The 24807-nt window shown below is 36.4% G+C and overlaps 1 protein-coding gene across 1 annotated transcript in view; it reads right to left on the reverse strand.

Moving 5' to 3' along the window:
- Positions 1 to 1443: 1443 nt before the first annotated feature.
- Positions 1444 to 24807, reverse strand: part of TANGO2 (transport and golgi organization 2 homolog) — a 28282-nt gene continuing 4918 nt past the window's right edge. The window contains exons 2-8 of the mRNA XM_009639856.2: positions 23898 to 23986; positions 21786 to 21905; positions 20664 to 20778; positions 10811 to 10881; positions 8375 to 8528; positions 5667 to 5771; positions 1444 to 3809 (exon numbers count right to left, since the gene is read on the reverse strand). Coding sequence (XP_009638151.1) covers positions 3689 to 3809; positions 5667 to 5771; positions 8375 to 8528; positions 10811 to 10881; positions 20664 to 20778; positions 21786 to 21905; positions 23898 to 23986 — 775 coding nt within the window. The 3' untranslated portion in view covers positions 1444 to 3688. The remainder of the gene's footprint in view (positions 3810 to 5666; positions 5772 to 8374; positions 8529 to 10810; positions 10882 to 20663; positions 20779 to 21785; positions 21906 to 23897; positions 23987 to 24807) is intronic.

Consider the following 24807-nt stretch of genomic DNA (forward strand, 5'->3'; position numbering starts at 1 on the left):
AGCTACCGATAACAGGGAGATGAGACAATTACATCTCCACCGCAATGTCCAGGTATGGCAGAACATTAAGGTAGTCTCGACTTAGTGTAACGAGACTCTCAGGTCTTGCCCAAGATCCAGACTTTTTCCCACAGTGAACCTGGATTCTTACCCTTCAGTGGCATTTTGTGAGGCTCTGGCTTTTCACTAAGGAAGCACTAGTTTTCCCTTTCCTTTGCATTATCTGTACTGTATCTCTGCTGCAATTATTTCCATTTTGGGGGGGAACCAAAAGATTGAAGGATCCACTCCAGCCTGCAGATTCCAAGTACGCTGAGGTTACGGCAGGAAGAGGGATGCTCGAGACATTGTCTCAGACATCCAGTGTTTGAGAACCTTTGCGTTTTCTACCTGATCTTGCTGTGCTTGGAGTGGATCCAGCCAGGGCTAGTAACGTGAGGACATACGCTTTTGGAATGGGAGGTGGTGGGCACATATTGGTTGTCAGAAGATGGAGAGGATTTCAGAGGACTGATTACTGTGACATTTGGTCTGGGAACATTCCAGTCAATACATTCTAACTTTCTAGCTTACTAACCTGAAAAACAAAGCAAAATGCCTCAGACCTGGATTATTAGCTTTAAGGAAATATTTTCCAATTTCTCACCTGGATAAGACAAGTATAACCATGCAAAAGCACAGAATTGAAAAAACCAACACACACCACACAACAAAAAATCAAACAAAACCCCCAGAAAAATGCACTCCTCTTAAAAAGGAACTAAGTACCAGAAATGGACTTAACTGAAAGCTCTTTAATTTCCAATAGCTCATGAAGACTTTACTTCATCTTATCACACAAATTTACAGAAAAATCAACATAAACATATGTGTAAAAATGCACAATCTATTAACGTTGGCAAAGACTGGTCACCAGACTGACTTTATTCTCATTCTAGTTTTGAACACACATGTAAACAACAATTATGAAACAATTTTAAGCAAAAAAAATATAATTGAGTTTTTACAGATATTTCTTCCACTACCATTTTGATAGGAAAAAGACAGGAAACAAAATCTCTTGCAAATTTATTATTTTGAAAAGATGTTACATATAAGCAAACTTAGTAAAATGCCATGCAATAGTTTCCTATATACACTTTTTCCCTTTATATCCTTTAAAACTGATTTTTAAAAATACTTTTATAAAAATAAATTACATACTTTGTTAAATTTAACTACAGTTTACTTTTTCCAGTGGAATTATATTTCCATTGCAAATATAATTAGCACACAGTAAATTATGCACTTCATGAATTCCTAATAATTTCTATGGACAAGCACACCATTTGCTGCAGTTCTGATCCTGTTTCCACTGAAGCCAATAGCAAAACTCTCATGAAATTCAAAAGACATTAAAAAACCCCTCACTTTATTAACTATTCTGACATCATAAAAAAAATAACATTAGAGGCTTTGTTCTTTACTGTTTGTTTTATTTTAATTGTCAGAAAAAGCAAATCCCAAATTTAGAATTTCTATTTGAGCAAAGCAAAATATACTACCATCTGTTTTTACATCTAAGCTCTGACTTGCTTTTCTTTTGCCTATACATAGAAAATAAATCTTCCTTATTAGAGAACTACTATAAAAACTAAGGTTTATAAATGCTTTTGGCAAGAAATGGCATGCAGGCATTTTGCTTGCCATTTAGGTAATATCTCTGAAGATAATACCTTGTACAAATATACACTGGCTATTTTTTTCATAAGAAACAAAAAAGTTTGATATGCAGCACTCAGTAAGAGCAAGCCATTCAAGCCAAGTTTTGTTTTTACCTATGCGCTTGTCAAATTCAAATTTTAGAGAGCTATGGCTATTTCTTTGCATCTAAAAATAACAATAACATTTGTATTCATACAAATACATGGTTTAAACAGCCATCAAAAAATAAAAATGGGCTAACTATTTCCTACAGCTCAGAAAGACAGTCTGGAAGGCTCCGAGTTTGAAGCCATGTACAGACAAGACTGTATTTTTCATCTTGCAATCAAGGTGGTCAAAAAGTCCTTTATATAGTACTGAACGAACAACCCATGACTAGTCACGCAAGCAGTCCTGGTATCTAGAAGCTATTTAAATATGCAAATACAAAGGAAATATCTGACTAAATGCTGCTTTAGCATCTCCTGGCAATTAGAAGTCTGGGAATGGCCTTTCACAGTACTTCACCTCAATGGTAAGTCTAATTTACTGCTTCCTCCCTGACAGAGAGACACAAACACACACACACACACACACACACACACACACGTGCGCGCGCGCGCCAGTGAGAATGCTTGAACACACAAACTTGAGTATAGAAGAACAGTTGCATATCTTTGTAAATAGCATCAGAAATGTCGCTTCTTTGTAATAATCATAGGCTTGTAAAAAGAATACATCCAGCATATATATAGAAAAAACAGCAGTGATCCATTACTAACTTAATATTCAGCATTCAAAATAAGGCAGAACACCAGTAGCAGCAAAATAACTTAGGGTTTTAAAATATCTTGCTATCAGCTAGAATCTTCTATCACCTACACTGGCACTGAATAATTGAAAAAAGCATGCATTTAAATAGCTTTTTAATTCACAGATGTTAGAACATATGAAGTGCATCTTAATACCCAACTTTTTCAGCAATGTAAAGACTGTTATAACATCACCTTAAAACAAATAGCTATTTTTACTAAAAATCTATGAGCAGTCACTCCGGGTTTTGACAGATTATACCAATAAAGAAATGAAGCCAAAATTGCACAGGTATAAACCAGCTGATATATGTAAACTTCATATTCAGCTTCTGTTTGCAAACAGATACTTATTCCTTACCTGCCTGCTGAGGAAGAAAAGACGACAAACAATATTGCTAATTAGACTACCAGGAAACAAGATGTCACAATACACATAATTTTATTCTGGTCAAAGATAAGCAAGTCTGCTCCCGTCATTTTTTTAGTTTCTACTGAGTAAAGATGAACAGAAACTGAACTTAATTTCCTATCTACTCTCAAATCAAGTTTAGAAATAAGATATAATGCTGTACTACCTGTAGGAAAACAAAAGTAAAGACTCCCCCCTGCTCTGCCCTCCCCAGGCAGAACATTGCACCATGGCACTGCTGAAAAGTTTAAATGTTACTAAAGCAGTTGATACTACAAAGGTAACATACATTCATTTAATGCACATTGGCATCAGCTATACAATCTTAAAAGCATATGTTGAAGGGAAAGCTAAATGTGGTAAAACCTTTAGGTAGAACAACAAAAGCAGCAAATGTTTCCCCTCCTTTGAAGTGAAAGCATGTTTAAGAGTCCTCTTAAAACGTCTTTTAAAAAAAAAAACCACCAAACTCTAAACAAACAGAAAACCACCCACAAAAAAGCAATGACTTTGTCTTGGACAAAGATGGCCTTGCCCTGGAGGCAGCCTGATATTTAAAAATTCATTTCTGATTTTAAGTTGCTACTTAATGCAAAAACCACTTTCTTCTTTCGATTTTATCCACATAATTCACGAGCCTGATCAGATACACTACCAGTTTATTTAAACTTTTGCTTTCCTTGCTATTTTTAGCTTGTGGAGGCTGGCACAAAACATTTACTAGGGCTTAATGGCTTGTTCTCTCATTGCCTTTATTACAAACCATTCAAATGGAAAGTTGTTAAGTGTGCAGTTTGAATTCATAGGTGCTTGTTTTCCACTGGTTGACATCTGCATTGATCATGTTGCGCTCTGTAAAAGTAACCCGTCCTTCTGAATCAATGAGAATGACCGTGTTAGTCCTGAAAACAACATAAAGGTAGGAGGTTAAGCCTTGTGTCCGTTATATACATTTGCAGGGTCCCATCCCTCATCCCCAAAGGTTTTTTAGCTCATTTTTTTTCTTGACTGCATCATTGCCACTCTAGCAGGACAGAAATCGTCCTGACAAGTTCAAATGGGCATTTTCACTCGCTTCTTCTGTCACTCCCCTGCTTCAATTCCCTGTTGCACTTGCAGCAGCTGACACACAAAGCTGCTCATTTACAGAGAGTATGACAAAAGGTTAAACTTTTTTTAGGGCCAAGTGTTCCATTCAGAAGCAGCATAAACCAGAAGTTTTTTTTCACAGCCTACATGTACCCTGATGGGCTATTCGTATCAATAGTACTCTTTTCATTCTTTCCTTTCAAATCAATTGTCCATTAATATTTAAACATTGTTAATTTTTATCATAGGACACTGATAATAGATCACAGAAAAACTTTTCTCTCTCTAGGAACCTTCCAAAGAGGAAATTTGTTCTCATGAGAAGCAGATTCCATTCACGCATCTATGCTACTTTGTCATGTGTAAGCTGTCATTTCTCTATGGACACTGCAGTACCCTGCCATGGAGAGGTGACTGACAGAAGTAGTTTTCCACCATCCTGATGTGGTGGCCTTGCCCAAGTTGTTCCCACAGTTGTTCACTCATGTAAAAAAAAAAAAAAAAAAAAAAAAAAAAAAGTGTGCTTAATTTCCTCAGAAGAATATGGTGAGGCCTAATTAACAATCTCTAGTCGCTAAGCCATGTTGCTATGGGGAAGATAAGTGTGAGCATACAGGTATAGTAGCAGGGAAGACTTGAAATATAGTGTTAATTCACCAGTAAGAGGTTAGTATTTCTGCTGAGTTATTCCTTTGAAATAGCTAGATTACAACCTGTGAAGCAAGGGGAGGATGATGTTTTTCACCATTTTAAGACTTCATTATCCCGTATTTAAAATGTTCTTTGAATACATTTTATAGAGAGAATTGGTTTTTGCAGTGGTTTCTTTCTCAGCATACCAACTTAAAATACAGAGGTGAGCAATCTCTGCTTATGAGTTTATATCTCTATAGCGGAAATGCTATGGCTCACTATGCCAGAGACCAAACTGACAAAATTGTTGGCAGTCTTTTAGAGTAGGAACTCCCTACCAGCAGCAACAGGGTTCACCTATAATTTCTGTCCCATCGAGGATTAAATGCAAGATGCATTGCATTATTCTATTCTTCTTGCATCTTTGGTAGAACAGTTTGAACAGAAAATGAGAATATCTCAGTAAAAACAGTAGCATCAGTTGGGGGAAAAGTGGAAATACATGTTCTTTTGAACAAGAGTAATAGTTTTTTAATGTATGAAAATGGCAGCTACATATTACAGTGACATGCCTAAAGAAACCTCTAACTTAGTTAGCTATGCAGATGAAACTATTCTTACCCTTGGATGAGAAATATGTTCTGCAGTTCCCTCAGATATAGGAGACAAATGTGGTTTTCTGCTAAAAACATGATTTCAAAGCTTTTCATGTTTTGATAAGATCAAAATTAGAGGTGGTCAGATCTGCTACTACACTGGGGAACCAGGAGAAATGTATTATCTTGTCTCAGACGAACTGAAGCTATGTCACACTCCCCACCGAAGATGAACCATAATGTGTGCATAAAATGCTCATCAGTAGCAAATCTAAGACACCAGAATACTGAGCAAGGAAATACTTTACTGAATTATACTTGATTAATATCTGAACAAATTTAAAGCAGTCACTATAGAGTTGAAATTTATAGCAGCATAGTTTTGATTTGAGATATGCTTTGATCCAGTACACATCTATTTCTGACTATGAATTTTTTTACCTTGTTCCATAACCTGGGCAACGAACACATACAGCTGCGTACTTGTTCAACATAGGACGTATATAATCCTTTCCTTGGTCTTCAATCGCAGGGTCTGGTAACTGACTGAAAAGTAATAAAAACACAGTTTAATTCTCCAACATTGACACATTCATCCCTCTTGAACCAAGCTGTGTTGACTGAGTGGTTGATAAGTAACAATCACTTTTCAAAAAGTACAAAAGTGTGAACTGTGTTCAAAACTAAAGTATGAGGAAAACCAAATATAAACCAGCTTGTAAGCTCTTTCCCATAGAAATTCTTTCAAGGTCTTGAGCTTTTGCCTCACTTTAAGAAATATTTTCCCTATTTTGACCAGTTTTTCATGGTCCTTATTATTATTTGTCTGTCTTTCAGTATTTTAGTTTCAATTAACATTAATGATCAGGTAATTTGAGGCACATCACATAAGCCAGCATTCTTCCAGTTAGATTTCAGGAGTTATTTTTATGTTGAAGAAAGACCTCTGCTTCCTTCAATCATGTTTGGAATACCTAGAAATTACCCAGGACAATCCTTAAAATAAAATTTGTGAAGATGCAGCAGAGGACAAGGTGAGCTCGTGCCCAAATTTCTTGACATATATTCCTATCAAAACTTGAAAGATGTTTAGAAACATAATTTTATTATAAAGCATATCAAGCTTCATTTATTGTAATTAAACAAGCATCAGCATCCCACAGAAGAGATACCAAGGTCACAAAGGAAACTGCAGCAACCCTACATCCCTGACTTTCCATTCACATCGCTAGAACATATTCTCAAACGCTAGCCCTAAGTAAAGCTTCCTATTTCAAGAATTAAAAATTCCAGTTCTATTTATCGAAGTCCAACTTAGTTATCATTATAACAGGGTTTTGTGATTGATTTTTAATTTTCTACCATCTTCAAGAAGTAATCCCATTTCTGCCTCCTAGCACAGACCCAGTTATACCTAGAAAATAGTAATAATTCAGCAGCCTATCAGCTGTACAGTGAATATTAGGGAAGAAGGCAGAGCAAAACAGACTGATGAATTCAACCCCATTTTCAGAGCTCATCCCGACCTGTAGAGGAGACTGTGCAGCTTGTTATACTCTAATTGACCTCTACATCTAACTGGGATCATTTTCTTTGTTGTGGTGGTGGAGAAGAGGACCTGCGGGTGTTTCAGGGATAGATAAGCAAGAATAGGTGCAATTCTCATACGAATAGAGCAACTAAGCTCTTCTTGCTCTTGTATAGGGTACATGGCTGCAGCATGCCACGATGTAACGGAGAAGGCACATAGCAGGGCATTCAGCCCGTGAGAACTGTCAGCTCCTGCCTCATACTCCACCACCAACCATCATACCCACTTAATGCTTGTAACACACACAAAGTGATCATAAAGTAATATGCAATGAGATATTTTAAGAAAGTTCAAAGCTATCCATGTGTTCATACTTATTATGAAAAGATCATTTCATCTTGAAGTGTGCTTTGGAAAGATTACAGTCTTAGTTTTAAATATTGCTTTTTGTAAGTGACTATTTCCATTTTATAGTCAGATGATTTCAGATGAGATCATACTGAATTACTGAGTATATAGGGAAGATTGTTTGGATTGTATTGCATCTTATACCTTTGTCTTTTTACTAGTAAAAGGTAAAGTATAACAGTTTTTTTGAAAAATCACTTGATCTGGTATCAGATGAAAAAAGTAATTAAGATGGCTTAGCAGACTTCCCAATTACTACTCATTGCTCAGATGTCTGAGTTCTTATGTAAACATTTATTTTGCACCACTGAAAAATGCCACAAACATGAATGAATTAAAATTGACTGATAGAGTTAGGAAACTGGATTTACATACCAGAAACAGTTTTGCTTCAACACAAATCACCACCTAGACAGGTAAAAGCAGGCTAAGCATGAAAGTAACTGGGAGGTGAGCAATGATGTGAATTTAGATCACAACATCACCTTCACCCTGCTCTGTGTCTGGACATTTAAATGGTATCAATTTCTTTTACTTCTAAACACCTAGCATATGGGCCCAGGTTCACTGTGTAGCCGGTAAAGAGTGTAGGAACCTCACTTAGATGCTCAAACTCATCTTGACAATTTTCTTGACCAGAGGCCTACAGCTGATACTCCCTTACCTCCTTCCCTGTTTAGGCTAAAATAATTGCGCTTTTGAGGAAGGCAGATAGTTCTACTTCAAAAATAGCTTGCTTCTCCACCCTCTGTGCCCACTCCGGGTAGCAATACAGCATAGCTAGCAGCTACTAACACAAACCTGCTCATGTAAACGAGTGCTTACTCTGTGTGCAGTAAGAAAGTGAACCTTACCCTACAGTGAGCCTCCACAAAGCTTACGGCAAGCAACTTGCACATCCCTTGTCTTGCACTCGTTACCCTTACTAAGAGAAGTGCAATCTTTAAAAGAAAATGGCACAGAGAAATCGGTGTGCAGTCTATGGAGTTCTCAGACTGCAGTAACAATGTTTACTGTGTCTGCTGCTTGAAGATCAATATTGTTGAAAGTCAGTCTCTGGAGAGAAAGAACACTGCTTTTGCCCTTCATTACCTAGCTTTAGTCAATTCATATAGGGCTAAAGTTTCTTTTCTGTCAAAATAGTTTCTACATGCAATTTTTAAATTGGTCATATTGCATTTTGAGGAAACTCTGGCTAGCACATTCTTACGGCTCTTGATTATTCATCACTGTAAGAAGCTCCTGCACCAAGTCTTCTTTGGTAAGGTCTTGACTTCTCTTGACCACTTCTGTGAAAAGCTGCTTCCCATATTGAAGTTTCTTCCATGGTGTATCCAACAAAGAATTACTCAATCCATATATTCCTATACATACAAAAAAAAAAAAAATCCAAACAACTTATTAAGCTCTGAAGCAAAGAAAATGTATTTATGTACTATGCAAAAAATAAATCATAATTATCTTATCCCACACATCTGAGGGACAGAAAAAAATGTGATCAGCAAATTCATCATGAATCTCTTATTATAATTTGCTTATTCATCCTACTCCTAGCTTTCATTTTGCTTCAAAAATAAGTGAGGTCATTAAACTATATATCAAAGATGCATATCATGGGATAAAATAAATACAACACCCCTTCCAATGGTAAGAGTATCATAGGTGTGTAACTCAAAATAACCTAACCATTTCTCAATAACTCTTTTGGACCACTACTTCTGACTGTTTTATTAGGGGGAAAACCCCACAAAACCAACACACAACCACCCCCCCCACCCCCCACTTCAGAGGATCACTGCTTTAAGATTATTAAAATCAGTTGAATTTGAGATTTGCAGCACTGTTATTAACACAATGAACACTGTGGTATGAAATCAGGTGAAATATCAAGGCCTTTTTTTTCCTCCAGAACACAATACAAATAGAAACATTAGGCTATTACATAACCTAAGTGTAAAATAACTTGTAATCAAGATATTGTTGAGTTTATTTCTGTAAAGCAGCTCCAAGCCTTCAAGCTTTACCTGTCATGAAATTAATGAAATCTGTAATAATGAGGTCATGTAATAAGTTTAAGATTTAAAAGCAGTAACAATCAAGTGTTTACAGACCGGTCCCTGTGGACCACTTCTAGCTGCACAGTATCTACATATTTACTAAACAATGTTTGGGGATGGGGGAGATCAATTTAATTGGAAAGGGTATTCTGGTGATTCACAGTTGTCATTACAGATCTCAGAAATTTTAACACAATTTAAGTGATTATTGAGCTAATATTTATCTGCAGGTATGCTATAAAACACACGCCCCATTCCTAAACAGGAGACTACAGCAGGCATGCATCTTACACTAGGCTGTGCTTAAGCACTCCTCTGTGCTAACATTCGGTACTTTGTTTCACAGTTCTACTCTAATCCATATTTGCAGCAGTTACTTTTAACCTCTGGTTTGATAAATTATGAAAAAGGTACAACAGAATTACACCATTTTTGCAGTCTAGTCCTTTCCAGTTTAGCTATATTAGTCATAATTTATTTGTGCCTCTCATTTTACTCTTGAAAAACACAGCAAAGCAACATTTGATGACAAGAAGGAACTTTCTCTGTAGAGGTACCCTATATTTCTCACCACAATCCAAATGAGTAAGCACAAAGATTACCAAACCTCGGCTCTCCCTAAAGACAGCCACATACACAGAAAAGGAATCTGTTGTTTAAGCATGGAGACCAGAACTACCTTTGCTACAATCTGCAGATACCTCAAATTTATGATTCAGTTTCTCATTACAAAAAGTGGCCAGATTTTTAATTTTTTTTAATGTTCCTATTAAAACCTGTTTTCTGCTTGGAGCTGTATAAAATCCAACAGCTGCTTCCAAGAATTTATGCTGTAGAATTTATACTGTAGAATTTATACTGCAGCAATTAGCTACAGTAGCTATTTGCCTACTGGCAGCAACATTTTGACCATTAACCTAAGCAGGCAAAATAACCCGCTGTCATTAACTGTTATCAACCAGCTACACTGCTCAGAGCCTTCTATGTGTCCCTGTCCATTGAAACTGGCTTTTTGATGATGAATTCTGGAGTATTGTCCTACGTAGCTGGCTAAATTTTAAGTATTTTAAATCAATCTACCTGATAAAACAGACAAAAGTGGGGTTTTTTAGGGTTGTGTTTTGTCAGTTTATTTTTGGTTGGTTTGGTTTTTTTGGTTTTGGTTTTTTGGTTTTTTGTTTTTTTCTTTTTTTAAATAGCCAACTCTGTGCATAGAGGAGCATAGCCACACTATGCCCTTAACACTACTGGGTAAGAAGAGTTAGGGTCAAGTCCACAAACCTTTGAAAATTCCATTCCTAAAGACAGACTTCTGTCCTTCAGTCATAGTTACCTAAGGAATGTCCCACTAATCGCAGTTGGGTACACTGACATGGCTAGAAGCTTTTAATGAACTATTGATTCTTTACTGAAATTTATTAGTAAATATTTAAACGAATGTAAGGTCATTTAATTTTTTTTTTTTTTTTTTTTTTAAAGAATGCAAAGAAAAAGTTAGTGAAGAGAATGCTTAAATAGCTAAACTACTAGATCCTGGCTCCTTTAAAATAACAAATAGGAGTATTCAGACCTTTCTGAAGAAAACCTACCAGGACTTAGGAAAACAGGTTCTGGTTCTCCTTTGTTTCCATAGTAGCAAATTACATCTCCTTTGGTGGTGCTGAAAAATATAAATAAGAATTTCTCCTTGAAAAACCATCAGCTTCTATATTTGATTATGTGCTAATTTGATGCAATCTTCAAACACAGCAAGATGTTTCTCCCACTATCACTACTATGATACCACAGCCCAGAGATTAGTTGGATGAGTTCTATTACTCTCCTCCTCTCAAAACACTGGACTAGCCATACTCCTGTCAAATAGCACCATTATCATATTTAAACATAACTATAATAAAATTCAGTAAACCCCAGAACTGCTGGGCTACTGGAAAGTAGCCAGGCTTAATGACAAAAATCTGTATGTTTTTGAATAACTAGAGATTTAGTTACTTGGGGGAAGGGGGCACATTAAAACAAAAGGACAGTCCATTACAGCAATTAACATTTTCCCATTATCTCTTTTGAATCACTACTGCATTCTAAGAGGCTGACTACTGTGGGCCATTTTATCTGGCAGAAGTAAATTTTTAGGCCCACCTATGGCAATGTTGTAGGGCATAGTTCAGTCCTTTAAGTGACAGATATGCATTTTCAGACTGTTTTCAGATAATTGTAGTTACTGCTTGTAAGCTCTCTCTCTAATTGGCTTCAGCACTCACTCTCTCTTGTGCAGAGTTTAGCAGGGGGGATCTCATGTAGTATTCAAAGACAGCTTCCAATATTCCAAATAACTCTCACTTGGCAGAGATGATATCAGCATATCTGAATATCACAGATTTTTAAGTAGTCATACTGATATTGACAATACAAATACCAAATCAACTGATAAGGAAAAAAAAATACCAAGAAAATCATCATTAAGCCGTGTGTGTCTTGTGGGAAATGGAGGGTGGGGAATGGATTGCCATTACATCACTCATTCTCTGACGTGAAATATTGATTCCTCAGATTGCTACCAGCTGGTGGGTTTTGGTTTTTGTTTGTTTGTTTTAATTTGCTGGGACACAGCCATAAGATCATATAATTCTGTATTTCACTCTAGCAATTTACTTGTTCACAGTGGAAGAGAGTATTATTCCAGTTACCAACAAATACATTCTGACTAGTTCAGCTTTTAATTTGTCCCCCAAGCTCTAGCTTCTTAGACATCAGATAGACTTTTGGAATTAAAAATAGAAAAACCACCAAACACATACAAAACTTGCAGTTAAGATTGAATTTGGATTGAGCAGCATAAAACATAATTCAGTAGAGAAGCCATTTCCAGCTCCTCATTTTTTCCTAAGATAAAAAGATATATCTGTGCCTGGATGCAAATAAGAGTATATAGAATGCAATCTCATTAATGATGTACTGGAAGTTAAATTGCTCTGCATAAGTTAGCATCCGCTACTCAAACCTTAATAACAAGCAAAACAGCCTTGATTTAGCTGTTTATATTCTTCTTAAAAAGCCATTCCAAAAGACATTCTACAGCATCCTTTCAAGACAGCCAAATGAAGAGGGAAATATCAACTTATTAATTATACAAGTCAGAAGAGGCAAGAGGAGGAATACAAAAAAAAAAAGCCCCCCACAGAGCAAAAATAAAACTGCCTTTCCTCCTCTGTGCACTATTCTTCCTCCTCCCAAACCCATAAGACCATTCTGGTACCTTACAGAAGTAAGTCCAAGTTTTTCAGCACCGTTAGAAGACAGTAATTATAGCAGGTAGTATTTGTGTACTGTTGCTTTTATTGTTAAATATCATATAAGAAGCTCTCAGTTACTCAATTTACAATTTATCTGTTAAAAGAACTGTGGCATTTTCTGAAATTTCTTTAGAGCTTAAGAGACATTTATTTTCCTTATCTTTTTTCTTTTCAACATTAAGATCCTTGTTCAAATTTACCTTATGCTGATCTCAAGACTCCTTACTAACCACCCCAAGTCTCCACAGACAACTGCCTGCATCAGAATCATGACAACTAGCATGCTTTAATTGCAGCAGGACACTGAATATCAATCACTCCTTTCCTATAGATTTTTACTTGTCTCTGCTGGAGTTCTCATGTGAATGCATTACCTATGACTCAGTAAAAATATCCATCAATCAAAAAAACCCAAGTATGTTAGTGAAAAGGCTATTTGTTTCTTTACCCCATTTGGAGTATTTGCATTGGGAATACCTAGATAGCCCATAAGAAAAGCAGCTGAAACAAAGTAGAAAGAAAACACAAGATATGACTAGAATTTTCTTTCCTTAATTTCTTGAGATGCAAATTTCTGTTCCACTATCACAGATTAACTTGTGTATGTGACCCATTTATGGAATCTGTTAAAAGAGTTGTATGTTTTTATTCAGAGACAAAAGGAGTTTTTAAATCATTATTTTTAAACACAGTAAGACAAAGAAATAGCATTTTCAGTGAATATGAGAAAGCGCTGCTGAAAAATACAAGTGGAAATAAAATTTAAAAAAAAAAAAAATCTATTATCAACAACCTGAACTTCCCTTCTATTTCTTGAGACTCCTTCAGGTACAAACAATTGCTGAATTAAAAGTTATGCAGAAAAAAAGGTATAGCTTGTTCATGAGCAGATAAACACAGCACTCAAAACAAGAGCTGTTTTCACTGGGCACACAACATTTTCTTTGTTGAATAAGCTTAAGTATTAGAAATAATATTGGAAGAGTGGGAAAAATCTCTAATGAACTATTCACCTATTATACTGGTTCAGCAAACTTTTTTTGCCAGTATACTTCTCTGCAGAAATATTTGTATGAGAAAAATGAGCAAATACTGTATTTCCTGAAACTATTTCTATAGTCATGCCATATACAATGAGAAGTCTTTAACTCTTTTTCCTATTACTAGCCCCTTCAGTTAAATTACCAAGGTGTTTTGCTTTTAAGCTAGATGGATGTTATTACAAACTTTCTGAAATTTCAAATATAAAACTCCCATACTGTTAACTGGATTCTGCCAGGTCTTCAAGGAGACAGGAAAAACTTTATATAGCCAAAGAAGTTGATCCGTACTTTATTTGGCTGCAAATACTAAGCTACATATCTGAGATGCCTTCGACCTGACAGGAGTAAAAAAAGGAATGGAGTTCAAAGGATCAACAGACCTTCTGTGAGGAGATCTGGGTGTATGAATTCAGTTATTCAAAAACTGAAACCTTTGAAAATAGGATGATGTTAATCTTCTTGCTCAAAGCATGTTATGGCCCTTGGAAAGCCTTACTTAAACAAAGTCTAGACCCAGGCTGAAAACTGAATGGAAGCTATACTTAACATTCTCAAGTCCTTGTTTATTAATGTTTGGTTAGGACCAGATGGCTATTTTAGCAATGTCAGGTCTTTCCCCTCCTCAGCATTCTTTATCTTTTCTTTATAGCCAGTCAATTGTTAGCGTAAAGTGATGGTAACATGTATGATGTATGTCTATCCCAGCTGGGGTAAGACACCTTCCTACAAGCCTGGTTCCGATTGGTGCATTTAGAGTTGGCACACAGTTAGTACCAATACTAGAAAGAATCCCTTGGCAGCTAAAAATGGAGAGAATTGAGCTGAGCTGTCATTAATAGACCAGTTTCACTCCTTGGTGCCAGTCACATGCTAGGATACAAGAAGTGACATACTCATAAGAGCACACTGGCACACTGCATTTTCCATGAACAGGGGCATAGAAAAAGCAATGTGTGAGCAAAGCATTTTAGGTCACCTTAAGTTGCTGCATTGGCATGTTTCATGGAGCACACTATTTATATTGTATCTCAAAAGCAAGAAGTAGTACTTTGATAAATATAGTCCATAAATAAAATCCAGTTGGAATTAATACAGTACAGACAATGACCAAGCACAGGGAGAACAAATAAACTAAAGTTAAAAAACAGGGGGAAAAAAAAAAAAAAAAAAACAGTTGGCTGCTAATGGCCTATTTTAACAATAACACTTGGGTCATTAAAAAAAAAAAATTAAAACTACAGTAGCAATTATAAATATATTACAAGCATTTATGTATAAAGCAAAATCATTAAGGTCATTATAGGTTGGGTTTTTTTTTCAGTTAAGACACCAGCAATTACACAAAGTATTTTATTGGTGCATTAAATACTTTCTTTTCAAATTGTCGAACCTGTTATTTTATCTGCTGTAGAAGGTCTATGAAGAGAAAAAGATCACAGCAATTGTTATCACCTGAGGTCTCAAAAGACAGAGTTGTAGATGAAAAGGTAGACAAATGGCCCAAGCAAGCCCTTGAACACAGCTATAAGACAAGTCCTGTCATAAATGAGACCGTATGCTGAATAAGTAGGCACTACTGACTTTTTAGCAATAGCTTTTTATGTGAAAGAATATCATCATCTAGCATCTGTTCAGAGATCCTTGTGACTGAAAAATTCAGTAACAAGATCCCCCGCAGTTTAACAAGAAGATGGGGAATACATAAAAACTGCAGGGTCACTAATTCAGGACATCTGTATCTTATTGTTTCTACATTCCACATTCCCCCAGATGTGTGTTTTCTATTACACTTACCTCCACTGTCTGTCAAAAGAAGACTGAAGCCTTCCAAGAGACTTCTGAAATGGAGATACTTCCAAAATCTAGTTCAGTGTGCCAGTCAACTACTCTTTCTTTTATCATTTGGCTCTGCCTATTCTCTTCCTACTGTTTACAGATACTCAGTACTGAACATAAAAGCAGAAGCCAAGATGAAAAAAGTCACTGTAAGCTTGATCATAGCAATAGCCTCAAAATCCTGGCCTGGACTCAGATTCTCTTCCCTCCCAGCTTCACAAGTATAGACACCAATTTCACTGGAGAAGTAATAAAGGCATAATTAAAGCGATGACAATAGGACCCAGTAGACCTATTTTTTTTTTTTTTTAAATCCCAGCCATAGCTGACAGCAGAAAGAGACGAAACTAAAACTACTTAAAAATTATGCTCTTAGATACATCATTCTGTCAAAAAATATAAGCAATAATAAATATTCTAGGAAATAATCTAGGCAGCATAAATCTCAGTAATAGATGCTTTGCAGCAACATGAAAGCCATGCAGATTTTGCCAGAATTACTTCTTAATGCTGATGAAATATAAGCAACCTCCTGCACCCCTGCCCTGCTTCAACTTCAAGGCAGCTCCAAGTCATGTTCAACACAAAAATAAACAGAAAGGAAAAGAAAAAAAGTAATGAGGCAGTAAAAGCTCCACAGGGTGTGGTTATCACCGAGTGATCACTCCCCTGGGCGCTGAGCTCTAATCTTCTAACAGGGTGAATATTTTACAAACAAGGACATCGGATTGTTTTATGAATAAGGTGTGCATGTATTTTTTGTGCAAGGAGAAAAGATGAAATTGGCAGCTTGAAATGCTGAACAGTAGTTTCAACTGAGTAGTATGGTTCACAAATTAATTTTCTTTTCCTCAATGTTCATGAGCTAATCAGAAAGCTCTTTCATTTCTAAAGCTAAAAGAAAAAAAGCAAACAACCCCCAAAACCACACACCAAACCACCAACTATAAAGCCCAAACATTTTTGTACATATACCACCTATCACCAAATAAAATGGTGAAAAGAATACTGCTGGATATTCACAGCATAGGAAGTCTGCTTTAAAGCACTACTCTGATTTTCTTGTCAGTGTCTAAACATTTCTTTGGTGTTGCCCTAATTTTTTGAGCCAGGCAGAAGCTGACACCAGGGGGAAGAGATAAAATAAACAGGTTTTTCAGAAGCCTTTTTCCTTCTCTTTACATTGGACTGTCCAACTCATTAGACCTGCAAATGACTGAGGATCTACACAGAAATATTTCAAAGGTGGTAGTACAGAAAGGGTTAGAGAAGTACCTAGACACCTCATTTCCATGAGGAAGTCACAAGGAGCAAGACAGACTTATTCTACAGAAGGTTGTATTAGGACAGACAATGCATGAGAAGAAACGTAAGTGAGCTTACAGAGCAATCGTGTCAACTTGCCCATCTACATTCTTTCCACACCAGCAGTCTGACCATGTCTCACTTTTCACTGGAAAGACTCCTAAGTCTAATCTCAGATGGTCTTGATAACCATACTGAACAAAACAGCCCATGTTTCTAAAACTTGGTCACACTGTTCAGGTTTTTTTAGTCTTGTGATGCTCTGCACTATCAACAGTTCAGTTAACTCTTCTCCCAAATACCTTTTCTTCAGTTTGCTTTTTTACCTCATCAGTGATGTTGCTACATAACTAACCAACTGCAGATTTCCATATTAAAAAATAATAAAAAAAATTATATATAATTTATATTTCCCCCCCCCTTCTAAACATATATTTTATATATTTGTATATTTACACTCCACACCCACACCCCCCCCCTTGTTTTAGGGATCTGCAGTTTCAACTGGAACTCAGACCTATCCATCATCACATCAAGGATAAAAACCTACTATTAACCAAACTTTGCTCTTCAGATCAGAACATGAAGAATACATTCTAGTACATAACCTCTATTTTCAATACATTACCAAATTAGTCAATGCAGGTGATAGTATAGTTGACTATTTCCCCTGGAGGGATTGAAAACCACCTGTCACAGAGGACAGCAGAAAAGCTTACATGAAAGGCCTTTTTCTGCAGCTCCCTCCAGCTGAATTGTTTTATAAGGGACAATTCATCTATTCCTCATGTAGAAAGAGATTTACTCCTATTACATAGGGATCTTATTGCACATAAACAATAAAGGCTCTAACTGACAACCTGTCAGAGACTCTAAACTTGTTGGGGGAGTGAAAAGAAGCAGCCACTTCAGTTTGTCCTTCAGGGCGGTCTGTATTACACACTTGGCAGCAAGGGATGCAAGTGAGATGCTGCCACAACAGCCCTAACACAAGTTTGAGATACCCATGAAAGCCTGAGCAACTGTAGCAGCTAGATTTGTTGGACATAAACACAGGTCTGCCCAAGACAGAAACGCTGTCCTGATCATCAACAAAAGCAGCTCACTGTTACTTCACATATAACCACAAGGGAGAAAGAAGGAAAACTGCTCTGAATCATAAGCAGACATTTTCTTAGAGACCAGTCCAGCTTCTGATAACCTTGTTCCTCTCTAATCAGACCTACTGATAGTCAAAACTGGAGGAGTAGCAACATTGCCTTCTTAGAAGCTAATTTTGCACCACACAAGGCTCAAACATATACTGTTTGCCATATGTCATACATTCAACATAAAAGTACATTTAGCATAATGGTATAAATATTCACAACTCTTCTACTCGGCAGGCACAGCAAGATGATAAACTGAAGGGATTAGAAAACTAAAAGTACTAAGTATTTTTTTCCAACACAGTATTCTTATTAAAAAAAGAAATGAGTAGAGTTTAAATTGACATCATGAGATGCTGCAGAGCAAATAGATTACACTAAAAGTGTCAAAACCCATGCATGTTTAAAATAGTCACACAAAGCTGTGGAAATAAACAACGAGATTTTACAACCCGTATGGTGGTTTCCAGCTCTCCTCCTCACATCACTGCACCTGTATCATCCAGCATACTGTCATCATAACAATACAGAGAGAAGATAAAAATTTCTTTTCCTAAAATGTGTACCTGAAAACTCATTGTAAATCTCTCTCTAAATGTGCTGCCTACAGTCAGCACTATCATGTGCTCAGATATACCCTTCCCCAACAGTGCTTCATTTACGCTTTCAATTTCAGTTTCCTCTCTGTTTCACACGACTCAAACAGAGCCAATCACTATTTGTTACACAACAGAACATGTTAAGAATAGTCTTCAATCTTTTCTTTGAACAGTAACATGGCCTAACAAAATACCATCAACTACAATAACATTTTCTACTTACATAGGAAAGTAGCTTCCATTTATATACTACATTTCTCTCAGGAGTACTTCTAATTTCCTAAAATGACGAGTTTACATATTATAGAAATTGCTCTGCATCATTAGCTTGCCAAGAATTTCATTTCATCAGAGTATCCAAGGCTAAGGACACGTCAAAATGGAGAAGTTAATCAACACATACAGCTTTCAGAGTGATACTCGGCAAGGAATTATGATCTGCATCAACACAGAAAGACTACTCAATTGAGCATACAATTCCCTATCAGCCTACCATGGAGGAATAAACAAACAAAAAAACCCATGAATGATTGCCTTAACAAATAATGTCAATCGCCTCTACTTTAATATCATTATACTAGCAGCCATTATGACTATTCTATTTACCTAAATTAGAAAAAAAGAAACTCAAACACACTTACTGCTTGCTAGGCCACACCTTAAATATCATGTTTGCTTGAAAACATAATAAGACTATTTCTTCCATTATGTTTTCAGTTACAGATAGCCTTCTAATTTATCAAAGCTAGCCAGGCAGCAACACACAGAAGAAAGAACAAAAAGTCAAATCCTCCTACCATGGTAAAAAGTAATTTAAGCAACTGCAAAATTTTGGGAAGTCTCTGGTGGGATAATGAACTTTGTAAAGTAGAGAGTAAAAATAACAGAAAAGCAGCAAACCCTGTAATTGCCTAAACCGCCTCTTGATTAAGATTCTGGAAACAAAACCTATATGCTTATTTCTAAGCAGGCACACCAAAGCAGAAATACACTCCTGGTGTTTTCACAGGTGGCACACGTCTACCTTCTCGTATTCATCCTTTTAGACTTCAATCACCTATATGAGTTTCATTTCACTTTTCCACTATATCACAGCAAAACCGAAAACTAATAGCCTGGCAGAATTTTAAATAAAGGACTTAAAAAAACCCAAACACTTATAAACTTAAAAAACCCCACCTAAATAAAGGACTTAAAAAAAATGACAAAACACTTGCAGAAAGTGGGAGAGTAGGGAAGAAATGACCGATAAATCTGAACCACTAGCTGAAGGTAGTCTAATACAGAAAGTGAAAAATAGAAATGCAAGGCCAGTTAGTGATAAGGTGCTAGAAATTATTTTCACTGAAAGCAGTAAACACTATCACCTTCTGCTTTCGATATAAGTGGTTTCCCAGAAGCATGTAGAAAAGCTGAGTAGAAGACAACAACCTGTTGGTGCAGGGCCTAATAAGATTAATGCTTCTGCAGAAAGTGTTCCAAAGCAGTAGTGTGCTCCTGGCAATTTATACCTGCTTATGGTCATGAAGTATGCCTCTAACTGAGAATTGATACATAGCCTGGAGATGACTTAGCCCTGGATTTCCATTCTTTCCAATCAGGCATAATGCAAATTAAAAAAATCAGCATATATAGTTGCATGCACACACATGCATGTGCAATGGAAAGGACTGTGCCAACCACACTGACTATAATCAAGTATCCAAGGTCCTTTCTTCAGCTACAGAAGCTTGATGAAGTTGTTTGTTACATCCTGAGTTTTTTTAATGTTTCAGCAAAGATTAATGATGCAGTCGCTCTTACAGGAATAAATAGCTGGAAAGCTTTCAGTCCTTCTAATTCTGCCACAGCTTGCCACCTCTCAGAGAAAAAAATAAGTTTCTGAGAAATTATGGAGCCAAGGTTTTGTCTTCTCCAAAACACAAGCCATGTAGCCTTCAGCGTAAAGACTGACTACGGCCTGTTAGGGAAAGGGTCACAACAAGTTTTATGGGAAGCAATGATTAGAATACAAGATAGCCCTCCAGTGTTTGAAAGATGAAAAAATAACAAAGGAAATTACGACTAGAGTAATGTTAGGACCTTACATGCCACTTAACAAAAAAGAAGAGCTCTAGCTTTAGTTTATGACAGGCTTCTGTTTTGTTACACTTCTGTGCTAAGGAATATATGTACAGTGCTGCTATTATCTTTGAACTGTGATGTTTTGTAGACTTACTTCAAGTCAGCTGCTAGTAAATTAAATCCATTGTAAAGATGCCCTTCTACTGAAACTTTCTTCAAGTAAGAGTAGCTGTCCAGATCTGCAGTCAAGAAGTTCGTTACAAGAGCACCTAGGAAAGAGAAGTACATAGAGCAACTTTTATGTGTGAACTCACTATTCTGACAGGCTTGGTAAAACAAACAGTAAGACATAAGGTTCCTGTTACCAGCAGGGTACAACAGTGAAGAAAAAAAAAAAGCCAGAAACCCCCAACCAAACCAAGCAACCAGCCAGCCTTTAAAAGTCTTACAGCATTGTATCATGTTCACATTAAGAGCTTGACTTTTACTCTGAAGTACTCAGTCAAAAGCTCTCGGTCAAAATTTCTACAGAACTCATATTTACTAGCTATTCTATACTGGATGTGCTTTTCCTCTCCTCCTACCTTTCTTGTCTTGCTTCATTTCCCTGATATATGACCCTAAAATGAATTACAAATGACACAGTTCATTTGTTTCTCTGTATAACATGTTGTGCCATTGCAATATATTTCCAATGCAGTATCATATGACAGTTACAAACAGACCTATTTTTACTTAAAAAAACCCCACAGATGCAGTCTTTCGGAAGAGGGCTTTTTCTTATTACTTCTGCTCCTCTGATTTATCAATGTGTAGGGGTAAAGGGACTACAATAATCTTTTAGACTAACGTCCAGCATAATCCAAGTTGCATTGTTTCCCTGACTTAGGTGTTTGAACAAGAACATAACACATTTTAAAAATATCTACTGTAATCTAAACCTAGCTCAATGCTTGTCTAGTTGTTCTGACTGTTAATAAGAATTACTAAGAGAGAAGACAGTTGGTGCTGCATTTCTTGTCTGAATGTAACTCAGCCTCTAGGCACTACAACTCATTTTACTTTTGTCTGCTTGATTAGAATATCATTATCCAAGTCAAGTTCCCCATGCAAGTACTCAAAGTCATCAGTTCACAAATTCCATTTACAGCACATAACCAATTTATTTGTCCATTGTGTTAAAAAAAACCCCACAAACTGTAATCATCACTATTTTACTGGAACACCAGGGCTTGTTTGTCCACTTTCTTCTTTTTCTATTTCTACTCCTTCATACCTCTTCCTTTTGCATTTTTATCAACCTTTGGCTGCATATAGTTTGTCAGGGCTGCCATCTTGCCTTTCTTACTGATTCCCAGCCACGTCCCGCCTTCTTTTCCTTCCTCCATATCCAGACCTAATGGAATTAAGTAAGAGTTAGGCTATTACCTTCATTTTAAAAATCCCAAGCTTAAATCAGAATTTATTAATGCAAATCCCAAGTCTTGATCAGGCTGGATAAAATGCAGTAGGTACAAGACTCTCTCTGGACAAGTGAGGTAAGCCCACTTAAACTACCCACCCTCCAATTCTACACTATCAAATAGTTTCCAAGCTACTGCAATAACAGATGAGAGATAATGAGAAAATTAAATGTAAAAGCAAAGTTATAAACTTTACTTATATGCCGAAATACATGTAACACTAAGTAGGCTCAGAATGATTGTTAGCTCAAACGTAAATCTCAGAAGATTAATGTTATTTGCATGTTTAAATTCCCAAGTGACCAGAAAAAAAATCAGAGTAAGCTAGGTAACTGATAAAAATCTTGGACTCTAGTAATTTACATTGAGGAGGGGGACCCACAAAAGTGAAGCTCACAACCAAACCTCTTGAAAGAGTCCAAGTTAAAAAAACCCAAACAAACCACCACTACCTATTTGTAATGAGTTCCTGTTAAGCAGCAAGCATTTAATGGAAAAACAAAAACTAGTTCAATATAACATGAATACTGTTAGAAACCTTTTAATTCTGAATCCTCATGTTAAGCAGCAAGCATTTAATGGAATGAATACTGTTAGAAACCTTTTAATTCTGAATCATCATGTCATAAGATAACTTTCATTAGAAAATCAAAAGAACAAGTTTTAGATCCTTATTCAGAAACTTTTTTCCTTCTTCAGTATCTAAAACTTCAATATTGAGGTTAGCTACATCACATCTTTACACAATACTTTTAATATTGTTCTCTAGCTTAACTGAAAGGCACACAAAAGAAAAACATACAGCTTGGTTGACCAATACCCAGTAATTAACATATAGCAATTCCTGTTTTCCGAAATGGCTGGAAGTGCAAAATAGTTTTTCATTTTTAAGTCACACAAGGAATAAATTTGATTTATTTTGGTTCAACTCGCTGCTTTCATTTGACATAACATTATTAGGTCAAAGGCATACATTCATGGGATCTCCACACATATACCCCCTAGATGGAGCATATACCAGTTTCTTATGCCAAATATGGACAGAGCTGACAAGGGCATAACACAAAAATTCGTGGCCCTTCAGTTTTCAGGACAGTTTTTTGTTTGTTTTAAACTGCTACATAGCAGGGGAAGCAGCATCCAGAATGCCTAGCACGGAACCGAAACATCAGCCAGAAGTTCAGAAGCAAGGGAGCTGCAGTGCAGTGGGAGTAATTTATCCTTACAGGCCTTCCTGCCAATGACAATAACATGCAGCATCAACACAGAGTATTTGCAAAGTGAAAATCTTGCATTTAAATAATACTTGTCTTCCAGAGCTTCATTTCTGTTTCTAAGAAAAGGCAGACGTATCGATTATACTTAAAAATGACTACAGATAGATTCCCTACAAAAGAGAATCAGACAGCTGAGTGACTGTACTATCAGTTTAGCAAAATGTAGACACGAAAGCTAATAAACCGATGGATCAATAATTAAAATTCTTCTGTAGCCTATAAATTATTAACCAATAAGAAATGAGCAAGTTTTCACTTTTTTGAGTCCTGGTTTAATGATTTCAAGTCACTATTACAGACAATGAATCTATGGAATAGCTAATTCGATCTATTTGAAGAAATCTGACAAAGTTAATTGTTTGTGATGGACAAATTAATCTAATATATTTCCATTGCACTGCTCGGACTGAAATCAGTTAAAGAACATAAAATTGTGAAAAAAATCCAGAAGATACTAAAACACAAACAAGATAGTAACAGCACAACTCATCTTTCAAACTTATGACGTTTTCCCTAGAATTGTAGGGAAGAAGCGTATTTCGTATTAGAAATGCACCACCACCCCCCCAATAGCAAAACCAAAAAATCCAGTCCATAATTCCCTTATAAATTGTATGAAAACCACTCAAAACAACAGGACATACACACCACTAAGTATCTCATTGCTGCTGTCCCAAAAATCTGCTGATCTGGATGGTCTGTGGTAAAATTCATCTCTATTAGCTGCTAGAATAAGCCTGTAGAACACAAGAGGAAAGAGATATTATTATTTACAAATAGGAACCTCACAGTACAGGCCAGAATAGAATCCAATCCAATTCTTGCCACAGCTATAGCTCATTTTAGATATGAAACCGTCCTTTATCCTCCCATCTCACCTTTATCGCTCAGTGTAAAGGTTGAATGACATCTGACAGCAGCCTTCTCTCTCATTGTCTTAAGACATTCAGCAAGTCTATCTTGTTGTATGAATGAGGTAGCTATTGTTTTCAAGGAACAATACTTACAACACAAGAGATTTAATTAAGATTGCATAAGCAATCTTAAGATTCCTCAGCATGTGAAGTTACAGCTTAATTAAAGAAAATTTAAAGGTAGCCCACAGATATATAGGTAACAAAAAAAATATAAAGCATGAGTATTTTTTTACTAGATCATTACCTAGGATCATGTCATCACAATATTTTTTAATCTAACTTCAACACCTGAAACCCTACTTATGTGGTTCAAAGATACAAGTCAGATGCTTGTGTCTGTAAGTACCTGCAAGAGAGATAAATTTGTGATAGTCTCAAAGGTCCAGCCCCACCGAAATGTGTTTGAAGAAATGACAGCATGCTCAAGGATGCAGAGAAGTAAAAGGAAAAGGCATGGATTTTTGTCACAATCAAGAGGTATTTTGATGGGGCCTTTTCCCTCTGTTTTTTGTTGCTTTGTAGGTTTTTTGCATGTGTAGTTGCTTGCATAATCTGAGTTCTACCAGAACAGTAAGACAAAATAGTTGAATCTTCAGTGAGAGCCAGCCCTTGTAGCTGAGAAACTACAAGCAGCCCTGGAA

The sequence above is a fragment of the Egretta garzetta genome, unplaced genomic scaffold (genome assembly GCF_000687185.1).
Source record: "Egretta garzetta isolate BGI_Z169 unplaced genomic scaffold, ASM68718v1 scaffold25, whole genome shotgun sequence".
NCBI lineage: Eukaryota > Metazoa > Chordata > Aves > Pelecaniformes > Ardeidae > Egretta > Egretta garzetta.